At 41.0% G+C, this 24,156-nt stretch overlaps 1 protein-coding gene and 1 long non-coding RNA gene across 3 annotated transcripts; one reads left to right on the forward strand and one right to left on the reverse strand.

Moving 5' to 3' along the window:
* Positions 1–571: 571 nt before the first annotated feature.
* LOC147874492 (uncharacterized) lies at positions 572–3,111 on the reverse strand. The gene is made up of 2 exons (XR_015534198.1): positions 2,501–3,111; positions 572–831 (listed from the first exon to the last, which is right to left on the reverse strand). It is a non-coding gene; the product is annotated as an uncharacterized LOC147874492 (long non-coding RNA).
* A 2,256-nt stretch (positions 3,112–5,367) lies between these two features.
* LOC147874493 (kelch-like protein 10) lies at positions 5,368–23,741 on the forward strand. Of its 2 annotated transcripts, XM_087345238.1 has the most exons (11): positions 5,368–5,426; positions 7,986–8,043; positions 9,635–9,822; positions 11,342–11,593; positions 12,916–13,195; positions 15,699–15,935; positions 17,143–17,309; positions 17,628–17,797; positions 18,621–18,779; positions 19,620–19,803; positions 21,195–23,741. In XM_087345238.1, exons 3-11 carry the CDS (start codon positions 9,638–9,640, stop codon positions 21,544–21,546), a joined length of 1,986 nt encoding a protein of 661 aa, XP_087201364.1. In that variant the 5' UTR covers positions 5,368–5,426; positions 7,986–8,043; positions 9,635–9,637; the 3' UTR covers positions 21,547–23,741. The 2 variants fall into 2 exon arrangements, with proteins under 2 accessions (XP_087201364.1, XP_087201363.1); XM_087345237.1 differs by lacking the exon at positions 5,368–5,426 and having other exon boundaries at positions 7,845–8,043.
* The last annotated feature ends 415 nt before the right edge of the window (positions 23,742–24,156 follow it).

Here is a 24,156-nt window from a genome sequence, read left to right on the forward strand (position 1 = left end):
GTGAGGGGCAGATCACTGTTACAGCGCGAATCAGAGCTGCGGTCCCCGCAGCCGGCTTATGGTAAAATTGTCTTTTACTGAAAAAAATTATGTAGGAAATCATGGCCTCCGTCTTCAGGACTTACAAATAATTAAAATATCAACGAGTTTTCCCCTGATGTAAATTTACTTTTCATTTATTTATGTCGTTTTGTGTTGAAAAACTATTCTGATATTTCCGCTTTGCGCAGTACTCAGACTCAGGAGCCGCCACTGGCTTTTACTTTGTTGTTAATAGGACAGCGCTTCTTTTATTGAGTTATATTCCTCTGTGCATAAAATGTTGTTAATCTTGATAAAATTATTTATGGTGTTATCTTTATTGTTAAACACAATAGTATTAATAGTTTATAAGAAAAATGTAAGTGCGTAATTTTACCCAGGGCCTTGGCCAAAAATAACACTGGGAATTTTATATTGTTCATGTATTTTTAAAGAATGCCCATAGGAAGATTAATTGTTTATGTAACAGACATTTCTTCATACTCTAGACAGTACATAAAGCACGTAGTTGTACATTCAGAGGTCGCAGTCAATGTGTTAAACTGATTTTTATTTATAGTATGTCATTTTGGGTCCATATCCTCTGCGGAGGAACCCAAGTTATCTGACAGTTGAACGCAAACATCATTTCTTGTTGAAGATGACTGTCTTCTGGGTGTGGTCTGGTAGAAGTTTGTCGACAATTGCTGATTCTACCCTGAAGATGGAGGCAGCAAGCAAATGTGAAACTCTTGCCGCCTCTTTCCAGACTACATGACGTGGTCGTCTAATACTTGCTACTCTGAGAACCTGAAATATGACGTTGAGTACGCAGCAGAAAATAGGTAATTAATGAAGTTGAGAAACATTGCGTGTGATTATACATACAATGCGATATTTGCTGTGTTAGTATCTTTGTAGGAGTGATGTAACATCTAGAGTAACGCAGTTGCACTTTCATTAAGTGAATGCTAAGTCCAGTTCAGAATCACAAAGAACAGGTTCTAAAAGTATTTCATGCTGGAATGTAGGACCTGTTCGTCTGTTAGTTTTGTATTTGGTTTAAGCTGTTGCAACAAAGTTTTTTAGGAAACGTGAAAGGAAGAGACCACTTTGAAGATCTAGATGTAGATGGATCTTAATGAAGCAAGGTGGGAGTTTTGAGTCTGAATTCATCTGGCTCAGGATGTGGTCCATTGGTGAACATGGTTATGGTTTTTCTTTGTTATTTTTCTGATACTAGAGCAACAACAATTTTGAGGCATCGCGACAGTGGGAAAGGACATGGTGGGTCCTGGACTCTAAACCGGCGAAATTTGAATTCCAAGCAGGAAACCTATGGATCAAATCACGATTTCTGGATTGAGGTGCAAATTTACTACAGACCTCTCAGGATAAACTTATGGTCTTTCTTTTGTATATTCCACGGTCCTTTGTGACGACGCTGATGCTAGTGGCTGGGTTGATGAGTGTCGAACGACGTGTCGGTGAATGAGTAATGAATTGGAAATGGTGTGGAAGGAAGTGGTCGTGGCTTAATTAAAACCGGCTTACAGTCACGGCATTTGCCACGGGAAAACTCAGTGTGGCCTGTTTCTGGAACCTCCACCGGTACGGAGCAGAAATACTAAGTCTGAGAAAAGTCTCGGTTAATTCTCATTTCGGATAGCAGATTCTCTGCGTGTGACTGGAAACTTCAAGTCATGACTCACAAACTGTCTTTCTATTTAGTCAGCTAACGCGGAGACTAATTCTGTAGAGCATAAATCTTCCTGAGATCATTGTAATGGAGAAGTGTTTTATTTCAGGTAGCAGCTGTATTTGTGAGCATTATTTAGAGGAGTCTCGGGATTCAAAGTGTGAATAGTCGATAAACTGGGTACGTACACAGACCTTGGACCTGTGCGAATTTCAAGGTCTGACCTTTGATATTTCAGTTCCCTTGGCAGTGTAAATTACGGAGCGCTGTCTATCCTGGACTCAGTGCGGTAGAAGTTTACTCATTTCAGAGGTCCTTGCTGAATCCATCATTAGGGCAATGCTGCCTCCATTATCACCCTGATGATTGGGGCAGCAAGGACCTCTGAAATATCGGTAAAATTCTACCAGACTGCAAGGCACAACAACCCAGAAGACAGCCATCCTCAGATTCCCTGCAGTGAAAAGCTTAAATCTTGCAAAGGTTAAAATTGTCCCTGGCACTTAATGAAGTGCCACGCCATGCAGATTTATTGTGAAGATAATTAAAAGATGCAAAGTTTGGGTCACCTCTCAGAAATGATCCATTCAATCTGTTATTTGATTCAAAAGTTACTGCAGGAGACAACACATGAACAGATGAATACTTTGATATAAAATCATAAATTTATCTTTCGTTGTAAAATTTGTAAAGTAACCAAACTTCCTTCAGCATCTATGGAAAACATAAAGAAATTCTGGAATGATCACTCATACAGACTACGGATTGATGTCTACTTACTGTTTTTATTTCCAAGTGAGCCAAGCTAGAGCTGGCTCTGGTGTTTGAGACGGCGGACGGTGCGTATGCGTGCGGGGAGGTTAAGCTTGTTAGAGGGGGAACTGATGCGTACCAACCTTTCTCGCCAGAACACAGAAAGAAGTCAGTGAGACACTCTCTCTCAGCTGGTCAGTAGCTGCAGGTCGGTCGACAACCCCACTCCGGCTGGGTACGCCCTGTGAGGTGGTATTGTATTTTATTGTAGTAGTTGCCTGTCCTGTTGTTTTGTTGTTAGTTGACGGGGCAACTGCCGTGTGGTTGATATTTTTGGTCCCTCGGGGTGGTCCCAGCCGAAGGAGACGTAGGGGTATTACCAATAGTGAGGCTGTTGTGTGGGCTTTGATTGTATCTAAATATTTTTAATCAAGATTTTGTTGGTAATAGTTTCGTGTTTTCAGTGGCCCAAGTAATATATATATATGGCATTCATATAAAGTACTGCATTGATGTGGCGTTTGTTTGAAGTAATTAAATTCATTGCCTATTGGATGTATGTGCGTTTGAATACCTTATTGTCTGGGGCGTGGGCCAAGCGAACCTACGACACATAGAACTCGACACCTCCTTCCCAGTTCGACTGCGGTGGGGAGGGTGGATCAATAGAATATTTCTTATTAGTGGTTTGTGTTTCCACCAGGGTAGATCTCTATCTCTCTCTAAGTGTTTGTCTCGCGTCTGTATCGGCTACGGCGATGCACCGATCTGAACATGGCTAGAGCCACAAAGCAACCGAAGCTGACACCCTCATAGCACACAATTCTGACTTCTGATCTTTAAGCTATAATTTGGAAAGTTAAATAAGTAATTTACCGGCCTCCACTGTAATGGCTTAAATTTTGATGAATTTAAATCCGGAGCGCTGCATGAGAAGCATGAAGTGGCAACTTGGAACTTGGAAACCAGCTCAGAATTTGCTTAAAGACAGAGGAAAACTAAGAAAACTTGTGTCGACATGTGGTTTAAATAATATTTAAGAATTCAGTCCGTACCGCGAAGAAAACAACTCTTCACCATTACAAAGATCAAGTGGTTAATGCTGTTTAAGAAAATAATCGATGTTTACACTTAGAATCGTGATAAACACGCAAACCAAATTGGTTCAAAGGGTTAATAAGATGAAGTGTTACAGAATATAAACATGACAGCCGATAAAATGGATTATGCCCAAAAGACTGTCTTTGTTGAAGTTTCCCTGCGTTTCTAATGTCGTTCCTGGCATCGCTTCGACCTATCGATATCGGATGTTTAGGTTAGAACGCTAGAGGCGGCAGTCGATACAACTACTTACTGCAAACGAACGTGCTCTTCGGAAATAGAAATAGCGTGGCTGTTATGATCGACGTCAGGTTCCTCCGACATGTAACAGTCCTGCAGGCTCGTCGGATGGCGTCTTGATGCGTCACGAACAATCAGCTGTTTTTACAGCGCGCACAGAATATCTTTAAATGTATGTCAGCAATTTTCTGTGTTTTCCTCAAGACACTGGCAGAAATCGTGAGCAGCCTGTTACTAAATTTGCCGAACTATGCACTGTCCAGTACAGGCAGACACAAAACTCGCCTCGTTCCATTCTGATTTAATATATAATTTTGAAATGAATAAAAAAAATCACGTACTATTAAAACCAACTCCTCATGTGTTCATTTTCATGTAAGAGCGCCGAAAATACATGACAGATTTCGAAGAGATTCGGTATTACAATCCTACATTACGTTCTGCTTTAAGTACACGTTACTTGGACGCGTGATCATTTTGATTAAACTGTGTGTGTGTGTGTGTGGCGCGTTTATTGGTCACGAAAGTTATTAGTGCTAAAGTCTAATCAACTTTTAATTATATTTCGACAGACTTTTGGTGTAATGTATTTGTTATTCGTAATAGAACGTGTAATGAATACTATTGATTTCTCAAGGCAGAACTTTTGGAAGGTTATGTCAATTAGATTGTATCACTACACAGCGGCTGTATTACTATTGTTAAAACCATAAATTCTGTGAAACAGATACTATGAGATAGAAGGGTCATTAGCAAAAGAAATTTGTATGGTCAAAGAATACGAACCAGCGCAAATAACAGAAGGAATGTCTAAGAACAAATAATTTATGTACTTAGAAGTTGTGTAGAATAACATATTTTAGTCGGTGAAGACTTTATAAAATCAAAAGGTTATGAGACATTTTACATTGTAAATTATATACAACCTACATTAAAATTATAATAGACAATCTTGATTTAAACTGCTTGCGGGCAATTCTCTCTGGCTTCTTACTTACTTAGTTGTCAGAAATGTAATTCATTCTGTAACATATCTTGTGCTTAATATCTGTTGCCCGTTCATTTGAAGTTATCAGCCTTTATATACGAACCCAGAAAACGTTTTACAAAAACATTAAATACGTGTGGCAAGGCAAGACTCAGCGCTCCACTCTCGTTGCGCACATGCGATATCACGGGCAACAATGATCGGACTTACATTGTTGACAAAACAGGACAGCAGTTCTTTATTTCTTGCAACAAATAGACGCCACTTCATTTTAAATTAAAGATAAGAATATATTTTGTTGCTTTCACGTTAGAAACGTAAAATAGATCCATTTTATTATTTTACGTAAATACGTCTATAACGGAAGGGTCATTCGGCAAAACAGCGTTAGGTAAATTTGTAAGATCCATACCAACAATGTGTAAATATGGACCGACAACAATGGTCAGTTCCTATATGAACTCCTGCGTTCGTAACAATGCTTTACACCTTTACCTAATAAACTACTCGGCATTGTTGTGTTTCATTATCGCCGTCAACAATCCGCTTTCGTTATTACGTAAAGAGCTTTGCTGTGAATCGGTTCTACAAGAAGTGCGTCGTAGAGCAGATAATTTTGTGCTGGTAAAAACCTTTTAGAATATCGCAAGTTCTTATCTTATATAAGAATTATTAAGAAATCTGTGAAACTGCCCTCAACTCTCTGCATTTTATTTTTGATTAAATTGATAATTGCTGGTGGACATCGAGGTCTCTTACAACTGAACAAAGTTTGAGGTTAGGGATTCCTATTTTTTATTATTATTGTTATTATTTGCAATTGTTTCTCTAATTGTCTGTAGTAACTTGAGGGTTGATGTGTAATCATTAAACATTCACATGCCAGCAACTCCATATCTCGTTGAATCTAGAGGACTCTACTTCTGTAATGTTGGCTACCGGAGGAATTCTGTAGCCACCTTCGTCCTTAATTGAGGATAGCAGCTGGTTATTTTTATGTCATGATATTGGCAACGGCCGATTGTCTGATTTTATTTGTGCTGTCACGAATACTAAACAATTTGAGGTAGAATTGCCATTGAACTGTTTTCTACAGCACGAGTTTGTTGTACTCCAAATACATTCTGCATTTATGGTAAATATTTCAACTTTACAGCAATACGAAAAAATCTCTTGAATTAATTTCGTAAATCTTTAAATCGGAAGGGAAGAGAGGAGCTATACCTCCACTCACCCCAAACGCCTACATGGCGTATAGTGGGACAAACTTTACTAACTTACTTAAATCGGAAGACGGTCTAAGAAATATTTAAGAACTCCTAATAATCACTGTTTACAGTGCAACCCATTAACACAGAATGGAGCGTTAAGACTTGCTAAAGCTTGCACGGACTACCACTCTGTTCGAAGTGTCGTGAACACTAAGAAATTTCCTTGAGTTCAGTGCGTAACAGTAGCCATAGTCGCTTGTTGCTTTTCACTTTTTAACGATGATGAACCAATTGACAAGTGTGAAATCTTCATATCAACTGCTGGCGTCACATTGAGGGAACGTAAATTCTGTTTCTCGGAATTAAAATCGTAGATCCCGCTTTGATCAAAAGCGCCGGAAAAACTTTTTGATAGATCTCAGACATGATTTATTTGGACTAGACACATTTGAAATTTAATTTGGTAACGACTATTTCGATAAAGAAGAACAAAGGAGTTTTACTTGGCGCTAATAGAAATTTGGGGATGATGAGGTTTTTCGAGCTTTTCCTCAGTTGTAAGGCAAATACAAGAGTATAGTTCAAAAGGATGACGGCCCGCCAAACCCCAAATCATTAAGGCCTTCAGCTGACGTGAACCTCCCCCCCTCGCCCAATTCGCAGACCGTCAAGTCTTCCGACGCGACCAAACCCTCCTTCCAGTGATGAGGCTCATTTACCATTTCCAGCAATGCGTTTCTTACGCATGAATGGTGGTTTCTTAAGACAGACTCGGGTCTGTGACCTTAGATCCTGTAACTTCCTCTCCGAAACGAAAGAATTTTGCCTTGGCGTCGTTCTCTTAACGCGGTTGCGTTCCTGTCAACAGAAACCATTCTTCTTGTCAGGAGTCGAGGCCTCCGTTTCCGTAATCTCCTCTTCGAAGCAGAGAAACTCTGATCCTGGCGTCGTTGTTCTGTCTCGCTTAGATTCGGAGTTAATAGAACCGCCCTTGCCGGAAATCGAACTCAGGACACTTTCCCCAGACCTTCCTGTGTTCTCTCATTTGTCTTGAGGAATAATCGCGCCACGTACCTTCTTCACGAGCCACAAGCGAACGAGTAAAGAAACGTCAACCCTCAATTTCGAGTCTATCCATGGCCGGTAGACTCTGCGGTATTCACTAAGGAGGAAATACGACAGTTTCTTACAAATTCATCTTCTGGGTCTCATACAGTTTTCGGGCTCGTGGCCTTAGTCAGTCGAATCATTTCCCAGGAACAAGAACAGAATTTGCCTTAGCGCCATTCGTCCCTAGTGGTCGCTGTCCGAACAACAGAAAACATCTTTGCCGGGGTTCGAAGGAAGGAAACATTTTCTCTGACCCAGCGCCCGGCCCACTCAAAAATCAATTTTTAAAATTAATCAATTATACTGAAACCGGGCGTTATTTTTAAATAAGGGCAATGAAATTGCAATCTTCTCATTATTTTTAAACGTGTTCTCTTCTTATAGCGAAATTACTTAGTATTAATTATTGAATGTAACCAAATTATAAGTTAGAGTAATTCACTTTTGACGTGAATACGTCTATATTTTAGGGTCAGTGTCATTCGGCAAAAATGTAACGAGAAAGTTTAACGTCATTGTTATGTTACCTGGGAAACGTCAAACCTCATTATTTTGTTACCTAGGAGACGTCATCTGTTTATCAACAAATAAACAATAATGGTTACCTAAGGAACATCTATTTACTCGGAATTTTTGTTACCAAGGAAACGTCATCTGTTTACTCGGCATTGTTGTGTTTCATTATTGTCGTCAAAAACCGACTCGTTATTGCGTAAAGAGCTTTGCTGTGACTCGCTTGTAGAATAAGTGCGTCGTAGAGTAGACAATTTTGTGCTGTTAAAATCCTTTTAGAATATCACAAGTACTTATCTTATATAAGAATTATTAAGAAATCTGTGATACTCTCTCCGTTATATTTTAGATTAGATCGATCATTGCCAGCGGACATCGAGGTCTCTTACAATTGAACAAAGTTTGAGGTAAGGGATTCTTATTTATTATTATTATTGTTCATCACATTTCATATTATCATCTGCATTTGTGAACTCGTGTAAGAGAATTAGGCTTGTCTTCTTTCTAACACAATTTTAAGTACTATTAGATTGACTTCTGTTTGTTCATTGATAGTGAAAGGATATTCCAGAATGAAATTATCATCTTAAAGGAATAAAACGTGTTTCATAGATCAGGATCTTAACAAAAATATGTGGATCGTAAGAAGTGGGGTTTGTACTCTGAATAATAATTCTAACACTTCACACCTCTTGATATATCGACATTATTAAAGCGTTTTAGGGAACTCTGAAGAAATTTTATTTCGGTTTTAAAAACATAATTATCGATTAATCTCCCTCCCATTATCAGCAAATTAAATCCGGGGAATGTTTGCTGTTATTGAGTGCAAAGTATTTATGGGTGCAAAACGTGGTCTTTCACTTTGAGGGAGGAACTTAGACTGAGGGGCTCTGAGAACAGAGTGTTGAGGAAGCTGTTTGGACCCAAAACGGGAGTGGGACAGATAATGGAGAAAATGCATGACGAGCTCCTCACCCGATGTTGTTAGGGTGAGTTGAGTGTTTACAAGGCCTGAAGGGAGGAGACCTCTTTGAAGACCTCGGCGTCAGTGGTAGGATAACATTAAGATGGATCTTAGGGAGATGGGACTCGATGGAGCGAACTGGATGCAACTGGCTCGGGATAGACCCCGGTGGCGGGCTTTTGTGAACACGATGATGAACCTTCTGGTTCAGTAAAGGAAGTGGACTATTCTTTGACGAGCCGAGTACCAATCGACTTTTTATAGAATATCTTGCACATTGCAGTGTGTGAGTGGCGTGATTTGGGCTTGATCTACGCACGCGGTAGAACAAATTAAGAGTTTTCGTGACTGTTCCCAACTGTAATTCTCGCGTTCATTTTATAAATTTAAGTGACGTATTGCGCTCATGGTTTATATAAATGTGTAACTTAGGCAGGAAAGTCCTTATTCATGTAAGCTCTTACGCACTTTTAGTTCTACAGAGCGAGAAGAACTCGAAAATTTTATGCTTATGGAAAGGTGTAGCCTTCTTTTTCAAAAATTTATTTAACTGCCTGGTCCTGCATCAAAGGTCACGCAATTTCTATGGCATATTTTTTTTTTATAATTTTTTAAAATCGATTCACCAGAGTAGAGACATCTAAGACTTTATGGATTACATTGATGTTTTTATACGTAATGTCTACGTAGTTTACATATAAGAAGCTTTCAATTTATGCGCGTAATGACAAACACTTGACATGCCTTATTGACTGAATCAGTCACGTCTTCAGGGTGATTAAGCCAAGAAGAGTGAGATTGGCGGGGCATGTGGAATGCATCATCCTTGATCTGACAGCCTACAATTTATTAATTAGTGAAGATATGTATAAAGTTCCATATTACGCAATTTTCACCATTCCCTTGTCAGTAACTCTCTCGCAGGACCAGATATTCTTCTCAGTATCGTGTTTCTACTCAGTCACTCTCAGTTGATGTGCACACGAGTCGGTATGAAGAAAAACCTTTAACAGCGATCGACTATTTTTCAGGAGATGGAGTCAAACCAAAGTCTCAGCTGTTCTCAAGTAGGCGGCAGGTGCAAGTGGACCGATGCATTGGTTCCTCTGAACAAGGTGAGAGAGAGGAACCTCTTTTGTGACGCGGTGTTGAGGTTGGACGACGGCGGCGTCTTTCCAGTCCACAGATTGATTCTGTCGATGGACAGCGAATATTTCAGGTTTGTTCATTTACTGACGTGGTTGATTAACACGTGAAGTAAGGACATGATAGACGTCAATTCGTTTGTGAAATGTTTTACCCCCTTGGTTCCGCAGTGGCCGCGTGGTCTGAGGCGTGGGCCTTGTGCCGCTCGGACACTGGGACCGTGGGTTCGAATCCAACTCAAGGCGTGGATGTTTGTCCGCGTTCTTCTTTGATGTGCTGTCCTGTGTACAGGTAGAGGCCTTTCGACGGGCCGATCCCTCATCCAAGGAGTCCTACCGAATGTCTATAGATCGAGCCAACGAGAAATTGGGACCCGCAGTGCTCAGGCACTTGAAAAACGTATCGTTCCCAGTATCCCAGTTTATCCCCTTTGTTGCAGAAACCTGCATTGTTACACGGCTTAATGTCTTTTGTTATTTGTTCATTGTCATGAAATCTCACGGCGCCGTAGAAACTGATTGGCATTTCAGACGTACTTACTGCCTTATTTCCCTGATGATGGGGGCAGTAAGCACGTCTGAAACGTCCGATAATTTCTACGACGCAACATCCCAGAAGACGTACGTGGTCTTTTGTATTAACGTTTAAGTGCGGTTGTACCAAGGTGACAGTCAGTCGATCTGGAGGGAGAATTAGAATCCATTTCCAAAACGTCTTGCGTTTAATACATAAAGATGACCGACAAAGTCCAGAAGAAAGTTGGTAATGCCCGGAACACTGAAAGCTGCTGTGTGTTGCTCTGTCTGAAATAAACTATAACAAAAGATCTTCGCGAGAAATGTTTCATTCTTAGGGAAAATCGTTCGAGAATTTGTGCTTACGTTAATCTGCTTGTGTTTTAAATAAAGTTGCGGAAAGTTCTCGAAATGAGAAATGAATTTTAACCACGAGCCATTGATTCTGTCTTCCAAGAGACGTGTCTCACGTCTTGTTACGAGCTGTGCCCTCTTTCAGTTTTTAGACTATCAAATCTTTCCGTTTGTCTTGCACTGCAAATCCCTTAATTTGTAATAGGAAATTGTTTGCTGGTTGGTGATAAATTTTTAAAGGCCGCGTAGAAACATCGGCTTTTCTTTTAAGTTGTTTATTGTCGGGAAAATCTTTTGACAGAACAAATAGATTTCGTATTACGAACCGATCAATCAGTGGAATGTACAGCCTGCGATGTGTGTTGAAATATTGTTTGGCTTTAAAATTTCTGTTGGAGTTGTCATAACCTCAGATATCTCTTGAAGGCGTCAAGGTTTTCTAAGAAACGAGGTGGCCATTCCGTAGTTCAAATGCTCGCTGCTTGCTTTCCGATTTTTAGGTTAAATTCTTTTAAGCCTTCGCCCGCATTTGAGTCTCTCGCAGTTAATCTGGTCCCATTCGTACCCATTCTGAGAGTTTTTTAATTATTCAGGTAACAAAAATTCATTCACCACATTGACAAAAAGATACTTTTATTTGGCTACGTGAGTCATAAAAACTTAAGAGTTTATGCGCATGACTTGTAATTTTCTACTCACGGTTTTTTGTAATCGACGTTTTAGGACCCTCTTCACGACAACACTGCACACCAGTGAGGTGACTGATGTTTTCCTCCACGGAATTAGCTCGGAGGAGATGACTCAGATACTGGATTATGTTTATTTTGGCGAGGTGGATATCCGCTCCGACAACGCGCGTCAGCTGCTCGTGGCGGCTGAGTACTTGTGTATACCAGGCGTTACTGAACTCTGCTGCGACTTCCTCATGGACGAGATAAACGTCGACACCTGTGTCGGCATCATGCAGTTCGCAAGGTAATTGATGTTCATTTGTCATTTGCTGTGACGCCAGCCTTCGTCGCTGGAGCGAATCAGCTTTACTCAAGAGAGCAGCCGAGTGCCAGGTCTGAGATTAAAGCCTCTGACTGAGGACTGGGCAAATTATAAAGCGTTGTAGGTTGGGGCAGTTGGAGTGCCTGTAATTTAAATATTCTGATTTAACTGCATATGTTTTGATCGTCATTAATACCAGCAGATGAATAATTTAACCACGTAGAACATTAATCGCGATCTATTGCAGGGTCATAATTAAATCTGTCTTCCTCTAGAATTCCTTTTCTTCTTTCTTTCTCTGCGGAATTCATTGCTTCTTACATAATCCTTCCAATATCAAAATCAACATTTAACCCCACATCTTTCTGCATACAGTAAAACCTCTGTTAACCGAGCCTCGATTATCCGATTCCCGCATTAAGAGACCGAATTTCAACCGGCGAGAGTGTTTAAAGCGATGTCCACGCGGTACAGTTCATTGATCTAACCTCGCCCCAGATTTTGCTTATTATTATGAACACTTCTGAACATTTAGAGAATTCGTTATCATCGGGCAAAGACAAAGACCAACCCGCTGGTTCCCGTAGAAGCTGAACTCTGACTCCTTCTTGTTCAGGACAACGTAGCAAGTAAATCAACTGACATCGGCAGAATCACACCAGAACCTCCAGTTCATGCAATGGACAGATTGACTGATATATTCACTCTTTTAGTACAGGGACTCCCTCGAGTTGCGCTCACGAGTGACACTCGCCGTCGGCTGGTGCGTGCGATTCGCCTGTATCATTCGCTAGCGACTAAAATCTGTATTGAGTCTCAATTTATTTGTTCAATTCCATGTTCCCCTTCGCCCCGCTCATCAGACACGTGGTTTCCCCATTTAGTCCGGTTACACGAGGTTTCACGGGATTAACACACGCAGTTACCAAAACGTCGTTCCGCCAAGGTTAAGGCCAGAATTCAAAATTCTACACTCCTCACCTCACTGCCTTCTTCACTTGCGTACGCCGTGCCCTTGTTTCAACCTATAATCTTAACAGGAAGACAAGCGGGCATTGTATGGGAACCTTCAGAGCCGAAAACATTCTATTTTGCCCCGGTTAAACGGAGCGTCTCTCACCGTTGCCTCTCCACGTGTCTGCTCTCAGTCTCGCTCATTCGGGCTTCAAGGGCTAAGGCAAAAACTTCAGACGAAATACTGTGGTGTGCAAATAGTTAAGAATCCAGTTATTGCTTCAGTATTTCAATGTGTGAGAGTCCGAAGGAGATCGATTTTCAGTCGGCTCTTACCCTCGCTGTCGCAGGTTTCACTTTATCGCCTACCTCGAGTCTCACGCTCGTCGCTTCGTTCTGAGCCACTTCGTGGAAGTGTCTCAGCAGAGCAAAGAACTTTTGGAACTGCCTGTAGAGGAGCTGCAAGAGATAATCGAGGCCGAGAACCTGAACGTGAGGGACGAGAGAGTTGTGTGGGAGTGCATTCTCCGGTGGATCAACCACGAGTCGGACAACAGGAAAGGCCACATCGCGGACCTTTTCAAGGACGTCAGACTGGGATTACTTGACGAAACATTTTTCAAAGAGAAGGTCAGTATGCCCCTGAAATCGTGGATGTTTATCGGAAGTGAAGCCCGCATTTTTAATTTCATATTCACACGTGTTCATAACTAATTAATGCAAATTGTGAGCCTGTCGCTTAGTCACGTGTAAGCCCGTCTGTCTGTCTGTCTGCAGTTCCAGCTCGAGAACGTCTGAACGGATGTTCATTAGACTTAATACTGATGAGCTATAACAGAATCTGTTGACACATTCAGATTCTGGTTAAAATCTTTCAATAACAACTACTGTCCGCAGACCAGGAGAAAATCCCTGCAAGCGGAAATCGTGTCTGGTCGGTGCGGGGGGAATGTTTACTGCCTGGTGGACTAGAGGGCTGCTATTGGTGGGAATTGCGATACGTCAGAGTTTAACACTACTACACACAGACTGAAAACATCAAGCAATTAAGAGTAGCGTGTAGTGAGCGCACTTGTAATGTGTTCTGCGGGTGTTCTGATAATATTCTGGATTAAATCGCTGTGCCACTGTGAGGTAATCTTAAAGCTGTACCCATTAGAACATATGAAAGCCTGTCGTCTGTTGGTCGTTCAGTGGTTGTGGAACGAATGTTTTTAGGATGGGTCGTCACTCACCGCGAAATCTCGCGCATGCGCGTATATCGAATTCCTAGCAGGGCTTTTCCCCTGGTCTGTGGACTGTACATCTCTAATGTGTTCTGTGGGTGTTCTGATAATATTCAGGATTAAATCGCTGTGCCACTGTGAGGTAAACTTAAAGCTGTACCCATTAGAACACATGAAAGCCTGTCGTCTGTTGGTCGTTCAGTGGTTGTGGAACGAATGTTTTTAGGATGGGTCGTCACTCACCGCGAAATTTCGCGCATGCGCGTATATCGAATTCCTAGCAGGGCTTTTCCCCTGGTCTGTGGACTGTACACCTCTAATGTGTTCTGTGGGTATTCTGATAATATTCAGGATTAAATCGCTGTGCCGCTGTGAGGTAATCTTAAAGCTGTACCAATTAGAACACATGAAAGCCTGTCGTCTGTTGGTCGTTCAGTGGTTGTGGAACGAATGCTTTTAGGATGGGTCGTCACTCACCGCGAAATCTTGCGCATGCGCGTGTATCGAATTTTCTCGTGGTCTGCGGATTATACACAATGATTTGAATGCCTTATTCGGCGCAAAATTTCCTGCGTAAGAAATCTCCAGATTAACTTAGTTGCCATGGTTACAATAACTACCTGTGGAATGCCGCCGGTAACACGCTCGAATGTGTGTGTATGTGCAAAACAAATATTCGATTCGTCCTTTTATGAAAAAATGTGGTTTGAGTTAGTAATCGTCTTTTATTCACCGTCTTTAAGTTTGAAAGTCCGTCTGAGCTACAATCTTTGATTGAAGTCTCAGCGTTCATTAAGATCCATTGCCTATTTCAGTTCAACTACAGCATTCCACCGTCAACTGCATTCAAACGTCCACTCAGCTTGAGTAGGAAAATCCTCCAACTGATAAATTACGTCTTCCGGCGCAGCGTTCAACTTAACCAAAGTTTCTACTGCCATAAGAAGCGGGTCTTAGCTGCTATAACAATTTCACGCATCTCAGACGATGAACACTTAGCATGATAATCTGTAGCTGATTGACCACATAGGGACAACAGATATCCGAAAAGTTCAGCAAGAAGCCTTCGTTCTACTGCCAAGAGTAAATTACCCGAATGGCTTCAAACTCATAGACAGCTCTAACATTCTAATATTTTAAAAGTAATCTCACTAAGCAGCCATATTCTTTCTTGCAATTCATCATGCGCTTTAACCCCAGAGAAGAAATGTTTCTACTCTAGGTCAAATGCCCTGTGATTTCAGCCACTCACCTCTTACGAATACGTGTGAACAATCGCACGGATTCATGAAAATGTTATCTGCTTCAAATGTCTTTACAATTTGGCATTCCTATCTAGTAGTTTCGAACACTTTAAGAGAACCACTTGATGATAACTAATTAAGGTCGAAACATGCAAAGGCTTTTAATAGAATCGAGCCCATAATCACACGCTGATCTGTTGACGGGCCTTCCACCTAACCACCAACATGTAGAAGGTTGCCTCCCTTGATAATCGAAGCAACTAATTGTCATAATTTTCTTTCGATGCTAGGTAATTTTGACAATTAATTAAAGTTATCGAATCAAAAAGAATGTGCATCTCGTACGGGAGAGACGAGAAATAAATTACAATTTTGAATGTAACTCAAAATGCAGCCATTACTGAAGGATTTAACTTTCAGTTGAAACACATTTCAATATTTTTCTCTAAGATCGATTTAACCTTGATTTCGCTTCTCTCCACAACCCGTGCATTTGTTAAGAGCGTCGTTACATAAACCAAAGAACATGTTTTTCCTGTATATGCCATAGACTATTTCGGTGAGTTCAAAACCAAATTATGTGTGAATTTCTTGTTTCCTCTGCAATGGAACATGGGATACCTTCCTAAAAGATTTTAAGGTCCACATTGAACTGTTCAACAGGTGTCAGAGCACCAGTACGTGACGGAAAACGAGGCGTGCAGACCCGTGATCTCGGAGACGCTCAAATTCCTAGACGACGCGAAAAGGTTGTCGAAGGACAACAAGAACCTCGTGACACCATGGATTGCCCGCCCGCGAAACCGACGGGACATTCTGTTTGCTATTGGTGGGTGCCGCGACGGAAGTCCGACAGATGTGATCGAAGCGTACGACGCACGTGCAGACCGGTGGAGTGTGGTGAGTTGCACAAAATTCTACTCTTACCGCGCCTTGTTAAATGACGCCTCTCAGAATAAACTACTTTTCCTCCTATTTGTTTATTTGTACCAAGTAATCGTTTATTTAAGCTTAATCACAAGCAACTCTTAGCCTCTTTACTTCGTGTTCGTTTATTTCCATTGCACTGAACACTTTTTTAAGATAAGCTACAAAGACATGAATTAAAAAGTGACAGTGGAACCACGGTTCCGGAGAATTTGACATAAATACGTCTTTACGGAAAGGAAGTTTATATATTGGCTTTATTCTAAATATTTCCTTTATACATTCTTTACGACTGATTAAGTTTTGAGTAAGACATTACTAATTTAACTTGAATTAGTTACGCTTAAGATGGGTCTGTGGTAGCTGAATGTAATGTAAAGTAATGTAATGTAATGTAATGAAGGTAAGGTAAGGTAAGGCAATGTAATGTTTTATAGGCAACAACAATGCTGAGTAAACACATGAGGTTTCCTAGGTAACATAACAAATAAGTTACACTTTTTCGCAACAATTTTTCGTAACACATTTTTGCCGAATGACCCTTCCTCATAGACGTATTTACGTCAAAAGAATAAATAAATAAATTACACAAATGCTGAGTCTCATGTACAATATAAGTTCTAATAGGAATCGACGAAGGATGTGAAGTTTTCCTTAAATACCGTTTACAATAAGCGTCCTACTTAAACTGTCATGGCAACCTGTCTGCTGATTTTAGACATCGTTGATCGTCAGTGGATTTCAACGGAATAAATGACGCACTGATCAGTGTCGATGTTGGCCATCTGCGTGGTAACGCCTCGTGAATTAGAAGGTTCTGGGGTGGGTTGGGGGACGTACTGCCTCCATCTCTGCGTCGATAAAACCCCAAACACCAACATCTGTCTTTGCCATCGCACGAACCTGAAATGTCAGCTGTTGATCAGAAATTGATTCTACGTTTGTCTGTCGAACTTGACGAGAGCTTCTCTTCGGGTCTTCCTGTTTCCACCTTCGCTCCAAGTTAATTTCTCACGGTTTTTGTCGAGTACCACCCACCGCGGTGTAGCAATTTCGGTCCTCTGTTGGGTTTTGCACCTCTGCTCCGGTGGTTGGTCGCCTGAACTCTAATGTAAGGACTTCACTTCAGTAGACCGAATGACCCAAAGAGACATAACGCCATGATCTGTCGTTCCTGCAGGTGGAGGGGATCGACTGGATCGGTCCGCGAGCCGAACATGGCACGGCAGTAGTCGGTTTCGACATTTACGTCATCGGAGGTTACGGCGGGGGAGTCTTAAGCTCTTGTAGCTGCTTCAACGCTGTTACGAAGACATGCCGCGAGGTGGCGCCTATGCATGTCCGAAGGTAAGATGCAGATCGGTAACTAAGGAACTCCTTGGAACTGAGTCCTTCTTAAAAAGCTGATAGTCGCTCTCTTAGTCAAGATATAAATGCGGGAAGGGGCTGTAAAATTTTATCACTCACATAGACGAGCATCGTGCAAATTGTGAATAGGTCGGAGAACTTTTGCGACAATGTTGGTTTTAAGAATGCGATTTGCTTGTTAATTCATTTGAATTGTGACTTAACAATGACGAGCGAACAATTGCGTTCAGCGAGAGGAAATGCATCTGAATCAGCAATAAATGAGCATAACAGAGCGTGTACTTTCTTTCGTTTCAGATCCGATTTAAGTGTGGCAGTTCTCCGAGGTTCAGTCTACGCCATGGGCGGTGTATTTTTTGGTATGAATCAGAAAACGGCTGAAAGATACGACTGCAAGGCGAACCAGTGGTCTTTTATCGCTCCCATGAACACACAGCGAACCAGTGCAGCAGCGGCTGTGCTGAATGGTACGTAAATGCTGTGAAACAGAAATTTGTGAATTAGTACAGAAGGCGAGGCGTCTGTCTGTCCGCGTGTGAGAACGCAAGAAAGTTTGAAGGAATCGCGGGATTTGAGGTTCTCACGATGTCTAATACGAAGATGGCTGTTATTTGGCTTCTGCCGACGTTTCAGACGAACCTTATGCCTTCATCTTCAAGGCGTTCCTCTTCGCTCTTGATCTTAGTTTCCCTCACTCCATCGTCCCATATTCTTTTATTATCTCTTCTTTTATCCGTGCTACGTACTTCGTTATTTCACAGACTGCAACGGCTTGAAGTTCTGAGTGCGTGATGGTTTCTTCTGCTCTCGTAAGCTGTCTCTGTGCGTCGTCTTCTGCCTTTTTATTGTGCACTAGAAGTGAATGCAAACAACCATCAAACTATCAAATTGGCTCTCAAATAATACGGATGTAATATGTTTTTGAGACAGTTAAAAGTAGCACATTATATTATAAATGTAGAGCACCTTTTAGCAGCTCGTACCGTACATGTCTGATACCAAATTTAATAAAATTTGTTTCACAGAAGATGTAACTTACCATCATTTCCGTTATGCATTAATTTAAGCACTTTACGCTGTTTGTATTAAATTTTATGATTTAAACAATTTTCCTCCGACACGCCGATGGTCTGCTTTCGAAACAAAGAAACAGATGAACAGAGACGGCCGTGTCTGTGCAGTTTCTGTGACTCGAAGGGGGACTTAAGAGATTTTCAAATTTAAGTAGGGATTGTCCCATGTCTGTGCTCTGCATGGACCAATTTAATTATAGCTAATTTGTTTTTGCAGACAAAATATACGTCGCTGGTGGATATGATGGTATGAATTATCTGAACTCAGTGGAATTCTATGATCCGGACACCGACCAGTGGACGTTCGTTGCACCAATGCTATCTGAGCGTGAGGATTTTTCTTGTGTCGAGTTCCACGGCTGTCTGTACGCCCTAGGTGAGAGCTCTGGACATTCCGAGTGAAGCTCCTCTGTCCTTACAGAACTTTCTATTGTGAAATGTTTTCCTGGTTTTCTCTGAGTGACTGAGATTTTATGAACAGAATTTTTCTCCCGTCATCACAGAGTTTGTTTGTCAGTAATTTTTTTCCCTGATTCGTGGTTTCGATTACATTTTCCACAAAGAACACTTAACTAACTAACTAACTAACATCGCACAATCTCTTGTGGTATCCAAAGTAACGGAAGCCCCATTTGTCACACAGTCTCAGTTTTAAAGGTAAATATTTTGTTCTTTTAGCAACGAAATTCCAGTTTGCCGCTGTTATCCCCAAAAAGCCGATGGTTTAAAGCAGTCCCTTCGCAGTCTTTGCTTCAAGTACGAAAATAAAATTGCAGCTGTTCCTGGTACTAAAACTGACAATGCAAGAGGGAATGAAATTTCTTTGATTTATTTTATTCATTCGTTCCGTTTACGGAATTACAAATTTTAAGAGCGTAAAGACGGACGGAGTGTGAAGAATCGAAGTTACGGGAAATACAAACATCTAGAAATTAGTAATTGGTAATCTTGAAGAAAAGATACCACTTGTGATACATTGGCGTAAAAGGAAGGATAATATTAAAATGTTTTAAGTAACTGTATTTGGAAAGGGTTCAACTACAGACATTTGTGAATAAGGTGATGAATCTTGTGGCTCTATAAAGTTCAAACATTTCGTGGTCAGGTCTCAGAGTAATAAATATCAAGACGGGCCCCACTGAATGGGGTTAGAATAAGTTTCGTTTGGCAGCTTTTTTATATTCTGTGACCTGTTACTGAGTGTGTGTGTGTGCAGGAGGACTCAGCGAAAAGTATGACCCTGCAGAAGGCACGTGGACCGAAATCCCTGGCATGAATGTGGATGAATTGTATATAAACGCAGAAGTGATGGACGATATGATCTTCGTCATCAATGGTTATGATAAACAGGACGACTTATTCCCCCACGTCACATATTTCAATGACAAGGAAAAACGATGGTTAGTTTCTTTGTTTCTTTGTTTGTTTGATTCTTTGTTTGGTTGCTCAGGGCTGTATAATCACAAACTGTTACCTTTGAAAAGCTCTAGGAAGTAAAATATTTCCGGTCAAGGTATCCGCGATCTTGCGGATGCTGCGCCTTGTAGTGTCGAAGAAACTGACCGACGTTTCGGAGGTTCATACTGCTTACTCAGGGCCTTGAATACAACGCGCGAAAGGTGGATGAGGGGAAGGGGGTAGAATGAAAGGAGGCGGGGCGACGTTGCGGTCAAGCTGGTTGGTTAAAGCAGAGGGCGAATGACTAGGAATGCTAATCAGACGTAAGCTGTGACTGTATTAATAAGAAGCTCTTTCACCAAGTTTCTTTGATCAGTGGCACTTTCTTGGGCAGGAAGTGTCTGGCGTTCAGCACATCAGCATCGCCATAATATTCGGCTTTCATCAAAGTGTTAGGCCAGTTTCAGGTTTAACGACGCCTACCGTCACATGTTCCCATTTCTGATGGACGTTTATTTTAAAATAGCTGTCTCTTGGCGTGTTTGACCACGCAGACTCCTGCCATCTGTTAACGGAGTGAGTAAGGAGCTCCAAAAACATCCCAGAAGACAAATTTCTTCATAAGTGTTTGAAGAAGAGCCAGAAATCCCACAGAAATTAATTTTATTTTGGCTTTTGTCTGTCTTACGTCCAACAGAACCTCTCCAGAAAAATTTTTGGTAGGACAAAAATATTTTGCTAAAAGAGGGAAATATTGTCAAGGGCTCATGTCTCAAACAAAACACGCTTAACTCTCCAAAGAAAGCGTGTGATTAAATTTATTATTCTGACCGAAGTCAGTGGCTTAATGAAGTGTACCAAATGTAGTTAGCGCAGAACACAAATCATTTGACAGCGTTTTAATATGGTCATAACCTCTCCCTCCACTTCGATGTAATAAAATGTATTATGTTATAATAGCGCTTTGGCCCTTGTTCTGTGTGCATCTGAGTAAGAGAAAGATCACGTGGGAACTGTTCTGAAATATGGTGAGGCAATCGTGCAATGAATTCCGATTGGGGGAACTTTTGTTAAGGTTTTCTGGAAACAAATTATAAGCAACGACATTTCGGTGGAAGCTGTGCCTTTCGCTTCAAGCAGTTTTCCATTCAACCCAAAGACGGAGCCAGCCCATCAGACGTGGACATTTTTAGGGCAAATCATTTTACGACTCGCAAAGATAATTCTTTTATACTTATTCTACACCGAAATATCTGATATTTTAGAACCCCAGAAGTAAAAGTATATATATACATGTTTTCTGTAACTGTGTCCGCGAAATGTGGTAAAAATTGTCTTGAGTGTAGATTATACTGATGGATGGTGTTTCTACTTTTAATATTTCAAATTGCAGGCACAAGGCGGCAGACATGAATGTTTGTAGATCCGAGATGTCGACTTGTGTCATCAAGAACCTACCGAATGAAAGCGATTACGCCTACAAACACAGAGACAAATTAATGGAGGAGAAATGCAAGAAAAGGAGGATGATAAAAGCAAAAGAGGATGAGGAGAAACGCAAAAATGAAGGAGGAGAAATGCAAGAAAATGTTGGTTTGGAAAATAACCGTCCATCCACACACACTCGTCCTTCTGCTGATGCAGCCACGGGTTCAACCCCAGTAGCTAGACCGGCGCTGTTGCGGTTAAAACTTTTGTTACTTCGGTGCGCGGAAAGGGTTAAAGGTTTTCTCAGGATACCTTGACATAGGGTCAGTCGGTGGGCGAGGATCTCCGACTCTCAGGGAATATACGGAGAGGCCTTAATTGGAGCGGCGCTCGCGGGAGGGCAGCGAAGTCGCTGAGCTGGTGCAATTCTTGACGACACAGTTGTTGTTGTTGTTGAAATCACTCAATTTATTCACGAATTGAGACACGCTGATGCAAAGACACAATTATGGTGATATTCAGGAATTGCAATGAATCTCCTGTTTATGTACGACTTGAAGTCCAACACAACACAAGCGCTCTATCACAGTAACTGGTCTTAAATTTTGAATCGAATGCGGCGATCCGATTCGTCCCCCAAAATCACCCCACAACGTCGGAAACGCTCCGAAAAGCCACATTCGAATTTCATTGGTCCCAATCGCAGTGAGGAGACTGTTCTAGGGCAAACGTCATTCTATATCTGGAAAGGCTTAAGTTTTCGCCTCGTAAACAATTTTTACGAGGCGAAAGCTTTGTGAGTGTCACGGAAGGTCTCGAGGAAAGACGATTGTCGCCACTCTCTTCCAATCCAACAAATTAACAAAGCTAAAATTCATAAAATCTTTCACATTTGGATGACGTAAGGCGTTCAAAATATAATCTCATCCTTCGTTTGTATAAACAGGATTAACATGCCAAAGCCTGGTTTACCCTTTTCATCTCAAGTTTCAGCCCGTTAGGGAGTTGAACTACGAACCTGGACTGGCACAGGAAAATCAGTAGTTTGCAGTTGATTACAATCACGACGAACACATTAACTTTAATTACTTTCCTTATTGTAAATTATGCAGGAAACTAGGAATTGATGTAGGAGCTACAAATAAATAAAAAGAGAAAAATTGTTTGCAGCAAAGAAGGAAAAATTATTTTTCCTCGTTGTTTTCTGCTCAAGAAGTCTTATTGAAATTAATTATTTTAAAGACGTTTAATTTTATCTAAATTATTACCATTCATCAACACACAACTGTTTCCCTTTGCGTCCTGTATTAAATGAATCCACTTGTGGCGACATGTTTCGAGTTACGAAACCGTCTCCATGTTATTAGGGGAAGATTCATGAACATCGTTTACAAAAACGTCATTACAAAGGCAACAGACTGAATTTTGTATCGATTTCTGACCTACGTGTCATATTAAAAAAAAATGCAAAATTAAATTTGGCTGAGTTGCTCCAATATACCGCGTAATTGTGCCATGTGCCTGAGGAAGAACCAACTGTAATCGTCTAGCCATGAGGTCGAGCTCGGACCACGACCACCCATCAAGGATGAAGCAATGTTTCCGTTTTCAATACATTCACTCCCGCACATGTCGCGAAGGGTCACTGTCAGCTGTCCTTTCGAAAAATCCACATCCAAGAAGTTCGAAACTTCTTTTAACTGGCCATTGCAGTATTTGACCCCTGGGAGGTCCGACCCCTATTAATTGGGTTTATGCAAAAGTAGGCATAATTGACCTAGCGTCACCACGCGATGTAAACTGTCAGAGTTGACCTCGGGTATAGAACCGACCAATCAGAGAAAAGTTATTTTGACTTGAATTTAAAATATTCCACCAATCACAAAACTAAGCGGGATGTCCAACCAATGATGTTACAAAATGTCAGATTTCGGAATGAGTGGGTGAAATTAATATATTTGAGACGCAGACTTCTTTTGAGAGGAGTCGGCAGTTGTTGCAAGTTGAAACGGTATCACGGACTCATCGGTGTATTACATTAACTTTGACCAATATCGCGCGGAGAATTTAAATCAGCAATCACCTGAAAATAAATAACTAAAGCCTCAGCTGAGGGGATCTTTAATTAAACCCCGTGAACCCAGGAAAAGAGTCCATAAATCCCTTCATCGAACCCAAACTCACCTTGGCAACAAAGCAAAGAAGAAAGCGAACGGTTTCACAATCTCTTCAAATGTCGTGAAGAAACAGACGATGGTTTCAGTTAACAGATGTATTTATTTATTCGCTGTATTTCGTAAGGTACTTTTACGTATTTTAATAAATAAGTTCTAATACTACCACAAAATACACAAAACCAAGAACTTTAATTTCGTTAAGGCACATACAGAGTAATAGGAAAATGAGACAGCTCTAATCAAACGGGGAACTCAATTCATGTTTCCGATATAATATCAAATACAGAATCAGCTTAACAGATCATAAGCCAGACCTGAAAGAAGACTTCACGCACCAATCCTGCTTCTTAACTACTTTAGTTACGAAATGCGAAAGTATTTCACAAGAGAGATGTGAAACTTCTATAGGACAGACAGTCCTAATTGTAATGTAAGTATGTTGAAACCTGATGTCGAGACCTTTTTATTTTCACAGGTTGAAGTCTTTGGGTAATAAATGCCAAAGCATCTCACAAGAGAGATGTGTAACTTTCCTATGCCAGACATTGCTAATTGTAATGTAAATATGTTATCACCTGATATCGAGGCTTTTTATTTTCACAGGTTTAAGGGCTTTGGTTACAAGATGCCAAAGCATTTTACAAAAGAGAGATGCGAAACGTCTCTAGGACAGACAGTCCTAATTGTAATGTTAGAATGTTGCCACCTGATGTTGAGACCTTTTCATTTTCACAGATTTAAGTGCTTTGG

Source organism: Zootermopsis nevadensis, unplaced genomic scaffold, assembly GCF_977971745.1.
Source record: "Zootermopsis nevadensis isolate Lab colony 2312 unplaced genomic scaffold, Znev_1.0 Znev_ptg000008l, whole genome shotgun sequence".
In the NCBI taxonomy this organism is placed as follows: Eukaryota; Metazoa; Arthropoda; class Insecta; order Blattodea; family Termopsidae; genus Zootermopsis; species Zootermopsis nevadensis.

Bases quoted from the DNA above. Each gene is read 5' to 3' on its own strand.
- LOC147874493 (XM_087345238.1), top strand. From the start codon at position 9,638: ATGGAGTCAAACCAAAGTCTCAGCTGTTCTCAAGTAGGCGGCAGGTGC. The intron at 9,823-11,341 runs GTTTGTTCATTT...TCGACGTTTTAG, and splicing joins ATGGACAGCGAATATTTCAG to GACCCTCTTCACGACAACAC. The intron at 17,310-17,627 runs GTAAGATGCAGA...CTTTCGTTTCAG, and splicing joins GCGCCTATGCATGTCCGAAG to ATCCGATTTAAGTGTGGCAG.